The 14946-nt window shown below is 42.8% G+C and overlaps 1 protein-coding gene across 5 annotated transcripts in view; it reads left to right on the forward strand.

Moving 5' to 3' along the window:
- Positions 1-14946, forward strand: part of plch2a (phospholipase C, eta 2a) — a 166734-nt gene that overhangs the window by 117705 nt on the left and 34083 nt on the right. For all 5 annotated transcript variants that reach the window (XM_018736553.2, XM_018736552.2, XM_018736556.2 and 2 more), the window contains 5 exons: positions 1672-1801; positions 8440-8610; positions 12142-12235; positions 12458-12661; positions 13795-13915. In XM_018736553.2, coding sequence (XP_018592069.2) covers positions 1672-1801; positions 8440-8610; positions 12142-12235; positions 12458-12661; positions 13795-13915 — 720 coding nt within the window. The remainder of the gene's footprint in view (positions 1-1671; positions 1802-8439; positions 8611-12141; positions 12236-12457; positions 12662-13794; positions 13916-14946) is intronic.

Here is a 14946-nt window from a genome sequence, read left to right on the forward strand (position 1 = left end):
TATCCAGATAACTTCATTATGTGCAAGCAGCTACAATGATATTAGAGTCCACTGCAGTCCCGCCACCTATGTAGAAATTGTAATCTGTTTCAAACTAATAGACATGCGCCGCTTAACGACAGGGATACGTTCTAAGAAATGTGTCGTTAGGTGATTTCATCGTTGTGCGAACATCACAGAGTGTACTTGTAAGAACCTATGTGGTATAGCCTCGATCGTAGAGTGTACTTATAGAAACATAGATGGTATAGCCCCGATCATAGAGTGTTCTCATACAAACCTAGATGGTGTAGCCTCGATGCAGTCAAGAGACGCTGTAAACATGAGATTTTTGATGCTGCTGTCGGCATAACACAGCACACTGTTTCATAGAAAACGTCTATAAGTAGAAAGGGTAAACTGTAAAATAATGATAAAAAGTACAGTAAATACATAAAGCAGTAACACAAGTGTTTATTATCATTATCAAGTATTATGTATAGAACATAATTGTATGTGCTATACTTTTATGTGACTGGCAGCGCAGTAGGTTTGTTCACAGCAGCACCACCATGAACACGTGAGTAACACGTTGTGCTACGACGTTACTAATCAATAAAAATTTTTCAGCTCCGTTATAATCTTATGGGACCACCATCGTATATGTGGTCAGTCATTAAACGAAGCGTCGTTAAGCGGTGATTGATTCTAACTTACTGGAAACAGACAAAGTGTAGTGTGGCTAATGTTATTCTACATGTTTTTGGAACTAAGTGAAACCTTGGGCTGTTGTACACTTTCGTTTATGCGTGTTTTAAATGTGTAAATTATAACATTTCAATTTTATTTGGAAAAAATACCATCAGTCATATCATTATTCAATATTATTCATGATTATTGTTTTCATGGTTATTTTTGGAGAGCCATTAGGCTATTCTGTCAGTTCCCTTTAGTTAGTTCAGTGCAGACAAGTACCATCATGGCAGTGTTGACTCTTGGTGACCACTCACATAGTTTTCAGTCCATTGGAGAGTATAGAAGTGGTTGACCGTTCCTACATTTCACACGTCTTCGTACTGTAGGAGAAAAGCCATATGAACATGGAGAGAACATGTGAACGCCACACACTGAGCCAGATTCAATCCCGCTTCCAAATGCATGGCCCATGAGTTATGACATGCGTGTGCTACCGTTTTGTGGCCCGATGGCATTATCAGAAGTTCCTGGGGACTGTGGGGTTCAGTTAAATCTTTGGGGGGCGCATATCTGTGTCATCAGGTTAAGGAATAATAGTGACTGACTCGAACACACATCACTGTTAAATGTGGATTTCAACATTTTAAATCTGGTTTTGTGTATTACTATTGTCCTTTGGAGGCATTTGTTGCATATTACTAGAAGCGCTGAGCATTTGCAGAACTTCTCAACATCCTAAGTGCACTACATTTTTTTGTTTGGCAGATGAGTCCGAAATAGGTAAGTGAAGGTATAAGTCCCAGTCAGCACTTTTCACCCACACTGTGGAAGTCTTTAAGTTCTCATTAAAGCCTAAGCAATGTTTTTACATTAGGGGTGATCACTCTGGAATTTTAAACCTCATTAATCATCTGCTGGCTGTGGGATTATGGAGATATGGGTTGCTTTGGTGCCCACCAGCACTTCATAATGTTCACCCTTAACTCAAGCGCCCACGTGGCTCAAGCAGACGTTCTCGGAAGCGGACAAGAACGGCGACGGCAGCCTGAGTATCAGCGAAGTCCTCCAGCTCCTCCACAAGCTGAATGTGAACCTCCCCAGGCAAAAGGTCAAGCAGATGTTCAAGGTAACCTGGCTGGGGTGGACAGCAGCATCTAAATATCTACAGTATGCTCACAATACAAAAGATGCTAGGGACCATAGTGGTTGAAGACATGGGCTTATGGGAAGAAGGGACTAGAAGGTTCGCATCCCCAAAGGAGCTCTGCACATGTGCTCAATGGCTTTCTCTACATAGGTTAGCTTCTCACTCTACTCTGCAAGCGTTAGGACTCTAGTGAGGTGGACCCCAGATCCATACTAATTTCCTACAGAAAGGCCTTAAGCACCTGAAAAAGCACCGGTTGATGAAAGTGGAAGGATCCAGCTTGGTGTTTTACGGTAGAGAGTCAACATTTTTGTGGTTGGCAGTTCTGCCTCCTTCGTTGGCCGATGTTTGAACATCCAATTGATTTTGTTTTGTCTACAGGGCGAATCGCCAACACGCAGGAAAACAGGAATTAAAGGAAACAAAGTGGTGTTTTTGCTTCTGTACTAGACGAATAGTGGTATGTGAAGCATGGGTGGCTAGGAAGCTGCGGTCTAACAGAACAGGACAGATGAGCTGGGGTGCATTATGTTTTCTGTCCAAATGGTGAATGAGACTGGGACAGGTCAGTGGGCAAGACCTGTGAAATGGTGTGGGATCATGCACCAGGAGTGGGCTATAGCTCTCCCTGGACTTCCCTAGCTCTCAGATGGGAGGTGGGTCCATGGGTGCGGTAGACAGTGGTGCAACAAGCTGGGTTTATGGATTTATGGACTTGTGTGTGTGTGTGTATGTGTGCAAACTCCTCAGTAATTCACAGCACAAGCCAGTGGTCTTCAGTGCAAACATCAGCATCCATTCTAAATGGTTTCAGTCAACCTACAGCAGGTGGTGTAGTGGTTACAACTGTCACCCTTCAGCTCAAAGAGCCTAGGTTTGAATACCACGACCTCCTGCTGTAGTGCCCTTGATCAAAGTATGGACCTGAATTGATACAGTAAAAATGATCCTGCTGTAGAAATGGGTCAGTGATTGCTGGGTAATGTCACACTGTAAATCACTTTAACGTTTCAAATAAATACTTAAACAAACAATTTCAGCCCATTGATCTAAATCACAGGTGTCCTCAGACACACTGCAAATTTTTATTCCTCCACAGCGTTCACCACTCAGCACCGTGGCAAATAGTGCTCACCTCTGAGGGAAGGAAGGTGTATCACAATGGGGCACCAGATTTTTATTTGCTCTTATTACTGCGACAATAAGAGCGTGGATCCATTGGCCATTCCCCGGGGATCCTCTCCTCTACAAATCCCTGGGAAAACACTGGCGAACGCGTGCGATTGCCTCCCGAGACTTCACGACAACACACATTTTCCTCGGCGGCGATGAGACGAGGGCCGAGTGAAGCTCGTCCCTTGTTTGGTTGTGGGCGTGTGGGAATTCGCCTGGCATTCTGGTATTCAATTACCGTTCAACCCATCACATCCATCACATGCTGCTTGTTCCATCACCTCTTATTGCACGGTGCAAACTGTAAGGTTATTGCGTTGAGTCAGGGCTTCTCCAGGGCTACAGGAAGTGAAGTTTTTGCTCACGTCCGGACTTATTTGGCATATTGAAACCATCAACTACATTGTACTGTAGATCACCTCACTTGGTGTTTCAGGTGTCATCCATGTGGTAATTAAAATGTGGAGGACTCTCGGAAACTTGGAGGAGTGGCGTCCTTGGGGACCAAAGGTGTGCACTGTGTAAATAATATTGATATAAATAGATGATGCATGTATTGAAGCAGGTGGGTAGAGTGCAGAGCCATCACCTAGCAGTCTAAGGACCTGGGTTTGAATCCCATCTCCTACTGTACTACCTTTGATCAAGGTACTCACCCTGACTTGATATGCTAAAAATTACCCTGCTTTACAAACAAGTAAATAAGAGTAAGCAGTTTAATATGCAAATGCAACATTCTACCTTGCTTTGGACAAAAGCACCAGATAAATGAGTACATTTAAATAACTTGTGCCGTTGCCTTTGAATAAACGGACCTGGGTTTGAATCCTAGCCCCGCTGTAGCACCCTTAATCAAAGGGCTTGAATTTTGAATGGAACTGATACTGTAAGAATTGCCCTGCTGTATACATTGATAAATAGATACGACACCTTGGCCAGAGGTGACAGGTGAATAATAAATTATTTATCGTCTTTACTGGAATAAGAAAATGGCAGATTTATGGGATTTGTGTTGACTGGTACAGCATGCATTGCACCAGGACATTAGTGTAAGCAAAGATGCTTTTCCAGAATGTTCTAATTACACTGGTGCCAATAGTAGCTGTAGCAGGTTTGAGGACAGATGTGCTTGGTGCAATGAATGGGTCATCGGCCGCCTGCATGTCTTCTACCTCGGCTTAGACCGCTGGGTTCCCAGCAGCCCTGGCTGCGGGACGCTAAGCTTCCCACGTAAGCGCCGGCTGTTCCATATGGCCCGGGTGGACGCAGATGGCCTGCTTGTAATGCACGTTAAGCGCAGTGGGTCGGTCTGGCCGTGCTCCGCAATGGCTGTTGGGACGGCTGGGGGCTGTGCTTTGTGTGCCGAGAACGTCCCGTGCGCTTTTCACTCCAATGGAGCGCAGCCCTCAGTACACAGCAGTAGAAGCATCATCCCAGTCCTCACTAATAATAATTCCCTGCACCTTTAGAAGAGCAATCAAGGGTGGCATGTGGAACCACTTTGATGTGCAAACTCGCTGAAAAGTGTGAATCCACTTGCTAGAATGTACTGCTGTTTTCACATTTCGCATTTGGTGAACAAGTCTGATCTCGAGATGAGGCACCAGCTCTTCTGTGTCAGTTCCCAGAGATGTAGGACATTTGTGCATTGCTTTGCTTTAACTCTTCTCTCCAGTTCCTCCCGTAGAGCTGTTGCCCAGGTCTTCTAAGTGTATTCAAACTTTTGACTTAACTTTTTTGGGGTCCTAATTCATGCACTTTCGAGTAATGAACTTTTCACCGATGCAGACTCTTTTTGAGAGTGGGACCAATCGTATTTGACTCTTAAATGTTGACTTGAGGGCAGATAAGAAGATTGGTCTTGGTGGAAACTGTCCTCCAGCTTTGGGTGTCAACAGTTAGGTCTATGTGGGAGGGTACTCTTTCACCGAGACAGCTCAAAAGTAGAGTGTCATGGTCGAGGCTGGGAGATAGAGGGATGGTGGACCCAATCATGGGAACTTTTAATTAAGAACACCAAAAGGGCAAACCGGAATCGTAGTCATGGGGCAGGCAAGAGTCAGTGGAGGGGTGAACGTTGTTCCGGGGACAAAACAGGAGCCAAGGTCGATTTAGCAAAACTGAGGTCCGAAACCAAAAACGTAGAGCCGGGGGATCAGGAACAAAGGGGTGAAGAGGATCGAGAGAGACAAGGAAAGTATCCGCATACTCTTTCGATGCATAGTCGAAGCGGTGGTTCCGAAGAGGTTCCCCAACCCGGTAAATTGACATGGTTCTTTTATACCCTGCTGCTTTGATTCAGTGCAGGTGCTGTCGCTTGGGTTGATAGCATGGGAGTGGCACAGAGGCAAAGCATGACCCTCAGGTTCCGTGAGATTGAGCGGTCCTGGGTGGTCTTTAGACACTGCAGCATAAGTCCTGGTCACTCAAAAGCGCAAACATGGAATCGTCCAAAATGGACAGTTAGAAAGTACAGGTTGTGGACATCCAAAGTGGACCTTCATCAATTCTCCATGCGACCTCCCAGGGGACCCGGAAGAGGTCATAATATAGCTCAGATGTGTCACTCTGAGGATTCAAATTTATATGCTAATCCCTATAATCACATTGCTGTAACTAAGTTGTGGCTGTCAAGGGAAGATTAGCATGAGCACTGCTGCTGAGCTCCTGTGAGTCATAATTATAATAATAATGTCATTGTATTAAAATTGGACAAGTGATATGACTGTACTTTATGCATATGATACTGTGATAGATTTGACTTTTTGGACCCTCTTGCATGAACTGCAATGGACCTTCTGTGGCCCATCTACTTGATTATGGATGTTATTGCATCCAAGACCTTATTGGAACGTTAGATGCTGACCTGCAGGAGCAATTTCAGAATTTCAGCTCTAAATTTGAAAAAGCCTGGTGTTCTTCTCCAAGCCGTCCATTTTTAGTATGGCTTCTGTCCTGATCTGTCAGAAACAAGCCAATCAGGATGTCAAGCCAAAGTAGCACTCAGTGACCTCAGCCAGCTGGAAAATGAGCATAGGGCAAATTTTAACAACAGACGGTTGTAATTTTCTCCACTCTGTGTTGTACTCTATCTCACAGCGCCTGAGTGATGCGAGAGAACGTGGGTTTGATCCACGCTGAGTCTGTATGGAGTTTGCATGTTCTCCCCATGTCTGCGTGGGTTTCCTGCTGGTGCTCTGGTTTCCTCCCACACTCCAAAGTCATGCTGTTCGGGTTCCCCCAGAGTGTGTGTGTTCCACTGATGTATGGATGAGTGACCCAGTGTAAGAAGTGTATCTAGCAGTGTAAGTCTGTGGGCTGGTAACACTACATAGAGTTCATTGAAAGTTGCTTTGGAGAAAAGCGTCTGCTAAATAAATAAATGTAAATGTAATGTAATGTAAATGTAAATGTACAGACATCTCCCAGCCTCTCTATTTAATATACATGCTGAAATCTCTGCACTCCAGTCACAATTCCTCAATACTGATCTTGTCTTCTAATTGATCTATTTTAGGCCCCAGTAAAAGGTGTGTGAATATACTGGTGATCGGCAGATTTGTGCCGTTATCAGTTTCCCTCACAGCCTTTTAAAAAGGGGTGAAGAGAGGATAGTAGCAGCCAGGGAGAGCTTTTAAGATTATAATCTCAACATAAATGGAAACTCAAAGTCTTATATAGATGCCAAGGCAGTTGTGTTTTTCCAGCCTCGGGGGGTCTCCATCCTTCTGTATTTTGCTTACAGACCCTCCTGACTCAATGAGCATCTCATGGGATAAGATCTCAGAACCTGTTCTAGCCATAGCTACTTACAGTGATTTACATGCTTTCACTGTATGAATTCAAGGTAAGTTCCTCAATCAAGAACGCTGCATTGCAACAGGGTATTTGAGTGTGGCTCTGTCGAGTGCAAGTCGATAGCTATAATCGCTATACTGCTTGCTCATTTGTACAGTAATTTGGCCCTCAATTTTTCACCTAAATTGTACCCGCACAACACCAGAGAGCGGTGAACTGCATTAGTGTGTCCCCATGCAGTTATACATTAAGGGTTGTGTGTTTCTGCTCACGGGAAGCATGTACAGGTGATCCTTGGCCGACGATGGGATTCTAGACCGATCGTTTTGCAGAAAAATTACTTTCTTGAAAGTTGAAAAACCGCTAATGTTATAAGAACCAAAAAATATAAGAGCATTTAACAGGTATGACTCCTAGATTGTATAATGGGGCTTTGTTATATTTTTTCACTAGTTTCACACATTATTCATTTGAAAATAGTAGGAATATATCATCATCATCATCATCATCAACAACAACAGCAATAATAATAATATAAATACGGTTCTGTATGTAATTATATTTTCATGCTCCTCTCCCATCTTGCCTTTCGCCTTTACTTTTCAGGCTCACTTTTTCATTTGCCAGTCATTTCAAATAAAAAGGAACTTGAAGGGTATCACGAATGGAACGTTTTGTAGATGTAACACAGTGGCTCCTAGACACCTAAACACTGACTGAGACCAAAACAATGACAGATATGTGGTCAGCCAATGTTATAGTACAGCGGATGGAGTGGTCATTGTTACATGTTACAACCAAATGTGGGAACTAGAAAAAATGTAGAAAGATCAATGGCACGGTTTTCTTAAGTCTGGGTTGTCATCAGTCACACTTCCTGTAATTTGAGCACTGCCTTTGTTTTCTGGGTCCACCTTTGTGCTGATTGGTGTCTACAGAAGCGATGGTCCTCCCAGAGTTGACCGTCCTGCTCGAATAGAAGGAAGTAGGAAGCCAAGTCCATTTACATCAACACGCTCGTGCTATTTTCCTTGAGCAGTCTGATCTCGGCTGGGTTTGATGCTGTCTGCGAACTCCTGTTGGACTCGTCAACGCACCGCTGCAGGCGTTGTCCTGTCCGTTGGAAACAGTCCTGTCAAAGGAAAAGTAGGCCTGTCAGGGGTAACGTGATCCTGTCCAGTAGAGCATGGTCCTGTTCGATGGAGCATGTAATTTGTCAGGTCACAACACCCTTGTCTACCTAATGAAACAGCGGAGGCCTTGTGCTTCTGTCATTATGCCAGAGCGATCCCCTGCATTACCTGCCAGAGATGCTCCGTTGTATAAGCGAAATGAATTACTGCTCGGCAGAATCCATGAGATTTAGCGGCAGCCCACGTTCAAATATGGCCAAATGAATTCGGCAGCCTCTGCTCTCTGTGCCGTGATGAAACACTCTTGCTCAGCTCTGTGTTTTGAATTAATTTGACAACTCATTTCTGCAGAATTTTTCTATTAAATAAACTAATTTGCAATTCCTCACTGAAGTGTGTGTGTATGACAGTATTAAAGTGGAATTCATTTTCAGAAATTGTGTGCAGTCTTACAGAGGCCACACGGCATCCTTAAGTGTTGCTTTATAACCGCTCTTCTCTATCCACTCGTAGGAAGCAGATACGGACGAGAACCAGGGAACTCTGGGGTTTGAGGAGTTCTGCACTTTCTACAAGATGATGTCCACACGCCGGGATCTTTACCTGCTCATGCTCACCTACAGCAACCACAAAGACCACCTGGACACTGATGACCTGGTCCGCTTCCTGGAGATAGAGCAGAAGGTAGATATTCCCCTTCCCACATCAATCCACTCACTGCAAGTCAATCAGAAGGTAGGTGCTGCTCTTCCCTCATTGCTCCACTTCGTGAAGATTGAGCTTGATGCTCCCAGGAGGATGGACGGAAACTTGAACGCAAAGTATTACCCCAAGATGGAGCTAATGGACGGTAGCTTCCTAACATGGTGTCAGAGCTTCTGAGTTGCAGCAAGCTGCTTTCAGGAGCGGTTTGCTGAGATCCACTTCCTGTGGAGCTGTGCTGTGAAATCCTGCTAGCCTCTGAAGCTGCTGCTTATTCATGATTAAAGTCAAGTCGGGCATTTCAATCTATCCAAGTGCTTTTTTTTAATCTTCATTTCTTCACTCATAATGAGAAGGCCCCAGCTGAGGAGCCAACAAATCTGAAACACTTTTGAGGAGAACTGATTAAATCTGCCAAACACTATGACAAATCTCAGCGCATTCCAGGTTTTCAGTTTTAGAGAATATCATATGCATCGATATCACACACACACACACACACACACACACACACACACACACACATACACACACACACACACTCACCTACTTTAGCTGGGTCACTGATGAATTAGCATCTTTCCAAAAATGTGTGAATGTACAATACAGGTGGTCCCCGATTTACGATGGGGTTATGTTGCACGAAACCCATCGTATGTCGAAAATATCGTAAGTCAAAAATGCATTTAATTCACCCAATGCACACCTTTGCGTGACAGACTGGGAGTTGTCGCTGCCCAGCATAGCTAAGCAAATCAAAAATCAAAATTCAAAATTCGAAGTACGGTTTCTACTGAATGTCTATCAGCAGCTCATCATCGTAAAGTCGAAAAATTCATAAGTCGAACTATCGTAAATTGGAGACCACCTGTAATTGAATGCATTCAGTGAGTGACAACAGCTAGGTAATTATGTGTTGACCTCCTGCATATAAAATTATTTATTACTATTCATCCCCTGCATAAGTATTCAGCCTGTTCAAGTGCCTGAATCACCTGTGGTGGAACGAATAGTGGAGATCTATTACAGTGATTCATGTGGTTTTAGGGTTAAAAATACCTATTATTAACTTTCATTTATCTCATATCTTTCTCCAAGATAATCAACCTTTCAGTGATTTACCCATTTATACCGCTGGGTTTTTTCTTGCTGTGTCAAATCAAAGGTACTACACCAGATATGGGAATTGAACCCTGTTCTTTTTCTTGCAAGGCAGTGACTCTAACCACTGTGCCCCTGCTGGAAAATTATCAATGAATTACAGCAAAAAAAAAAAAAAAAATAGAAATGAAGCAATAGACTGTTTCCATAAGCTGTAGGTATTTTTTTCGGGTGTGTAACACACTCCTGTACATGGTGAGAAATCTTCCACTCGACCCTCTTCAGAAATGATATCTCCACCTTTCACAGTTTTTACAGCAGTGATGTCGATGTGTCAGGGGGTGGCTTGAGGCTTTTACTGTACTGTAATTACCTTTGGTGCGTGGGGATTCCTTCACTCATGAACAGAAGGTGCTCTCTCAACTACTTAACTCTGAAAGTGTTATGTTCTCAATGATGACATAATCAACCAAGTTACTATATTTTTTCTTTGCCTTATTTTTAATTTATTTTACTGCATTGCTACCGGTATCGAAAGGTTCAAACTTCTCGGTGTATGATGCGTGTACGTTCCTCTTAGCAAAAGGCTTGATTTCATTCAAATACAGCTTCATGATTAACATTTTCTTTTAATAAACATCACTTGGCCCATTTGTACAGTTCTGTAATGCACCTTTTTAGATATTTTGCACAAAACGTGCAATAGGTCACTGAACAGGATGTCCACATTCACTAAAAGAGAAATTCTCAGAAAGTATGACCTCCATAAGACACACCATTTGCATCCAAACTCTGCTTTCTACCGCCGCTAGACTTCAGAGTCTTGTCGATATTATGCATATGTATTAGCTAAGCGTCATTGTAATTCTTGCAATCAGATGAAATGCTTAAGAGAAAGGTTAAGTATAATCGAAGTACGACTACCATTTGTTGCTGAGTTCCATCAAGTTGATGTTTACTCTTGGTGACCGCATGCATAAAAAAAAATCCTTCCAGAACGTTCTGTTCTTCAAGAGTCCTTAATGTTGAAAGGGGCGTGTCCATTGAGACTGTGATTGAGCCCATCCATCTGGTTTCTGGTCATCCTCTTTGTGTTTTTCCTCCAGCTTTTCCAGTCTAGGAGAGCAGATGGCATTGTAGTTAACACTATCACCTTCCATTTGAAAGACCCAGGTTCAAATCTCATCTCTTGTTATAGTATCCGTGCTTAATCTGCATTGATCCAGTAAAAATGAACCAGCTACAAAAATCTGCTCTTGTAAATTGCTTCGGAGGAACCGAATCAATCTGACTTTTTTTTTTAGTTTTTTTGCTCTGCTCTTTAAAATATGCCAACGTCATTATGGTAATGGCTCCATTCTGTCCCAAAATTACTTTTGCTCTGTAAACTACAACCCCGCTATGTTAATGGAAGGAAATTTGATTGTGCTCTCTTGTCAAGTTAGTGCATATGTGTTATTTTTAACTTTATTTACTTCGGAGACCTCTCATTATTATTATGCTGCTGGAAGTTTGGTTTCTGTTTACCTGATATGACAGGAAAAATGAACAGTGTACAGCAGTACATTGTTTGTCTCGCTGACTGAATTAATTCTTTGTTCCACCTCTAATTGAGAACCCTTCAAATACTGCCTGAGGTATGAAAGTTGACAGTATCCAGCAGAAGTATTTTTTTTATTGACAGAGTGCGACTTATTCAGCCCGTCTCCTTTTGCTTTATTCCCCCCAAATTGTATATCTTTCTAGAATCTTCCATTTCCGCATCTTGTGCAGCATCTATCTCATCACCGAGACGTTCTTTTAGCAACTTCAAGGGAACCTGAATCAAAAATCCGATTTTAACTAAAACAAAGAAAAAAATATATTCACAAGAACAGTTTTGATCATAATTGATTTTACTCAGCCAAAAGGCCCCAAGCAAATACAGCGTTGGTGAAATACGGAGAACAAATGTACAAGATACAGAAAAAAAAAGATGCAACCTAGAAATCCTTTCTCCGGTGAAAACAGCGTTTTCGTCGAAGGGCAGGCTAGACTAAAAGATGACCAAACCTCTTAGGTAAAGCTTCTTTTTGGGAGGTTAAGCACTTCTCACATCGACCCCCCACAGCTCGCCCATCGACTGGGGAGTGCAGCTGGCACCGACCCCAATCCCCACCCCCTCTGTCTGAGCTGTGAAGGAACATCAGGGTGATTGGCATGAATGGAAATCACATCGAGCAATCTGTCCGCTTAAAACCCCCAGCAGCCTGGGCCGGGAAATCGGATTCCTGCACCGATTCGGGTCAGAAGTCACCAGCGGGGACGTTTCGGACATTCCCACCTTTCTTTCTACGTATTTACTCTAGCCTTCTTTAACAGCTTTACCTTCCTGGAGTGTTTGAAGAAGTGTGCTTTGGCTTGTCTTTACAGATGACTTCTGTGTCGAAAGAACACTGCCTCGAGATTGTGAACAAGTTTGAGCCATGCCCTGAGAACCGGACCCAGGGGGTTCTGGGTATTGACGGTAAGAAGGAACGCGGACTCCATCTGGTGCTTGTTCACGCCTTTGTTATAAAAGCAATGTGCTCAAGGTATAATAAGGAGTGTCTTGGAGAAGTGACTGTGTTTGGACTCTAGAATTAACTGTAGCGGTAGAATTAACTGTATAATTAATTTACTGGGTTTTGTTTAGACAGCCGAATCGGGTCTGCCGGGACCAGTTATGGATTTGTGCCCTCTTCTCTAGGCTTCACCAACTACATGCGCAGCCCCGCGGGAGATATCTTCAACCCGGAGCACTACGAGGTGAACCAGGACATGATGCAGCCCTTGTGCAACTACTTCATCGCCTCCTCACACAACACCTATCTGACGGGGGACCAGCTCATGTCCCAGTCCCGGGTGGACATGTACTCCTGGGTGCTGCAGTCAGGCTGCCGCTGCGTGGAAGGTCAGCCAGCTCTAGAGTATAATTCAATTTATTTATAGGAGGCTACATTTATAGTTCCTATAAAAAGTATTCACTCCCCTTGGGCTGTTCCATGTTTCGTTGTTTTACAAACACTGACTCATAATGGATCTATTGAGGCTTCGATAACACTGATTAATCCAGGAAATACTCTTTAATGTCAAAGCGAAAACACATTTCCGCAAATCAGTTTTTCATTTTTTCCAGATATAAAATGATTTCTTGTAACAAGTTAACTGGGTGCATAAGTATTAACCCCCCCCCCCCCCCCCCCCCCCCCATTCACACACCTAAATGGGGTAAGAAACTGGATTTAGAGATGTTTGTGCAGTGGTGGCAATTTTTGTGATTTTAGGGTAAATACATGTGAATCTGGAATGTCCCCAGTTGGTTAGTCAATTTGAAGACAAAGACACAAGTTTCTAAGCAAACCCATGAGAGTACCAGTCAGGGGAAGGATATAAGATCATTTTCAAGTCTTAGAATTATAATAGAATAATAATAGGGACAAAAAAGAGCAGTTAAATAAGTGAATTTATACTTCAATAAGAACGGAGTCATGGACTATATACTTCATGATGACTTTCACCCCCATCCCTGTTTCCCGTTGAGCCAAATTAGCCAGAGGCACTTTTGTGATTCCCATCCACAAGTGTGATCTAGATCAGCAGGATATTGCAGCTTTTTTTTTTTTTAAAAATTTTCATTTACCACATTGCGCTGTGGTAAACAGTGACTGAACACAGCTGGCTGCATGCTCTCTGCTTCAACAAAGAACTTAACAGCTGCTTCATGCTCTGAATCAAACTCTTGCCCCTGCCCATGCATGTATGGAGATATTTTTACTCCATTTACCTTTATTCCTTTTTCACTACAGCGGCAGAAAATCCTACAGTATGTTTTATAATAACAATACACAGATTGCATCGTCAACATCTTAAAACTTGACACATTTCCAGTTTTCCAGTTTTGGTGTTTATTATCGAAGCAGTCCAGGTGTAGCTCCCCGCACGGCCTGTTGTTTTGCTCAGTCTTGTTCGTTAACTGCAGCGCCCCCTGCTGGCCCAGCTCGTGTAGTAACTTTACCTTTTTCTTTGTCTTGTTCCCTCTCCCAGTGGACTGCTGGGACGGCCAGGACGGCGAGCCCATTGTCCATCACGGCTACACCCTCACCTCTAAGATCCTCTTCAAAGACGTGGTTGAGACGATCAACAAATACGCCTTCATTAAAAATCTGTATGTGTATTTATTTATTTATTTATTTATTTTTTTATACTTGCCCAAGTTAAAAAATCCCCGTTCATCTGTTTTTTTTGTGTCTCTCAGTAGAAACCTGGCCAAGTGGAAGCAATACAATTTTTCAATTATAGGGCTCATAATTTGAACAATAAATCAATTAGACGGTCTTGCACTGCCTGAAAAGAGATATAAAACATCTGATTTCCAGTTATGATGCTTAACAGTCCTTTTAAGCTCATGAAAAGGGATCAATGTGATTTCATATCTGACGTTTCTTGAGAACATAGAGTGAATTTAATTGCTGTTATTGCTTGAGAACACAGTGTTAAATGGTCCCTTTTTCAAAAATCCAGACTCTTTCATAATTCATACATACAAAGACATCTTTGCATAAACTATCCCTCGAGGCTGGTTATTAGATTATATTGTTTTTGTATTACTTACTACTTTATATTACTTGCGCTGATTTTTACGGTAAATTGTAGATGCAACACATGCAATTTCAGAGATATGTGTTTACTCAAGTAATTCCAGATAAGTGGTTCTCTTGGGGATTTGAACCACAAACCTTGTGGCTAAGGATCACACTGCCATGTAATGTTCTCTTAACTGTTGACGTGTTTGGTGTACCCGCATCTCCCCACGTCCTGCTCGGTGAAATAAACGGTTTCACAGGCTGTCATCATGTTGAAACAAAGGAGGCCATTAAAACAGACGGTTTCCCTCTCAAATTCCTTGATATCTAATACGTGTCGAGCCAAGAAGGTTCCGCCGGTGCGAATATTTATTACCGAAAACATCTCAGAATTGCCCTGCTGCTCCTTTAATGTTCACCCTCAGCTCTAAACGCTGTGATTTGTCCTTAATTCTCGCTTTAAAGGCTTCCACGACATGCAAAAAAGCAGCAAACATGATCACACGCCCATTAGTCTTGCAGATACAGACCTCTTGATGTTTCTTTATTTATTTATAATTTTTCGGGTGGCAGAGTATTGCCAGAGAGTGTAAAGCGAGGTCCAAAGCTTATT

This window comes from Scleropages formosus, chromosome 2 (genome assembly GCF_900964775.1).
Source record: "Scleropages formosus chromosome 2, fSclFor1.1, whole genome shotgun sequence".
Classification (NCBI taxonomy): Eukaryota; Metazoa; Chordata; class Actinopteri; order Osteoglossiformes; family Osteoglossidae; genus Scleropages; species Scleropages formosus.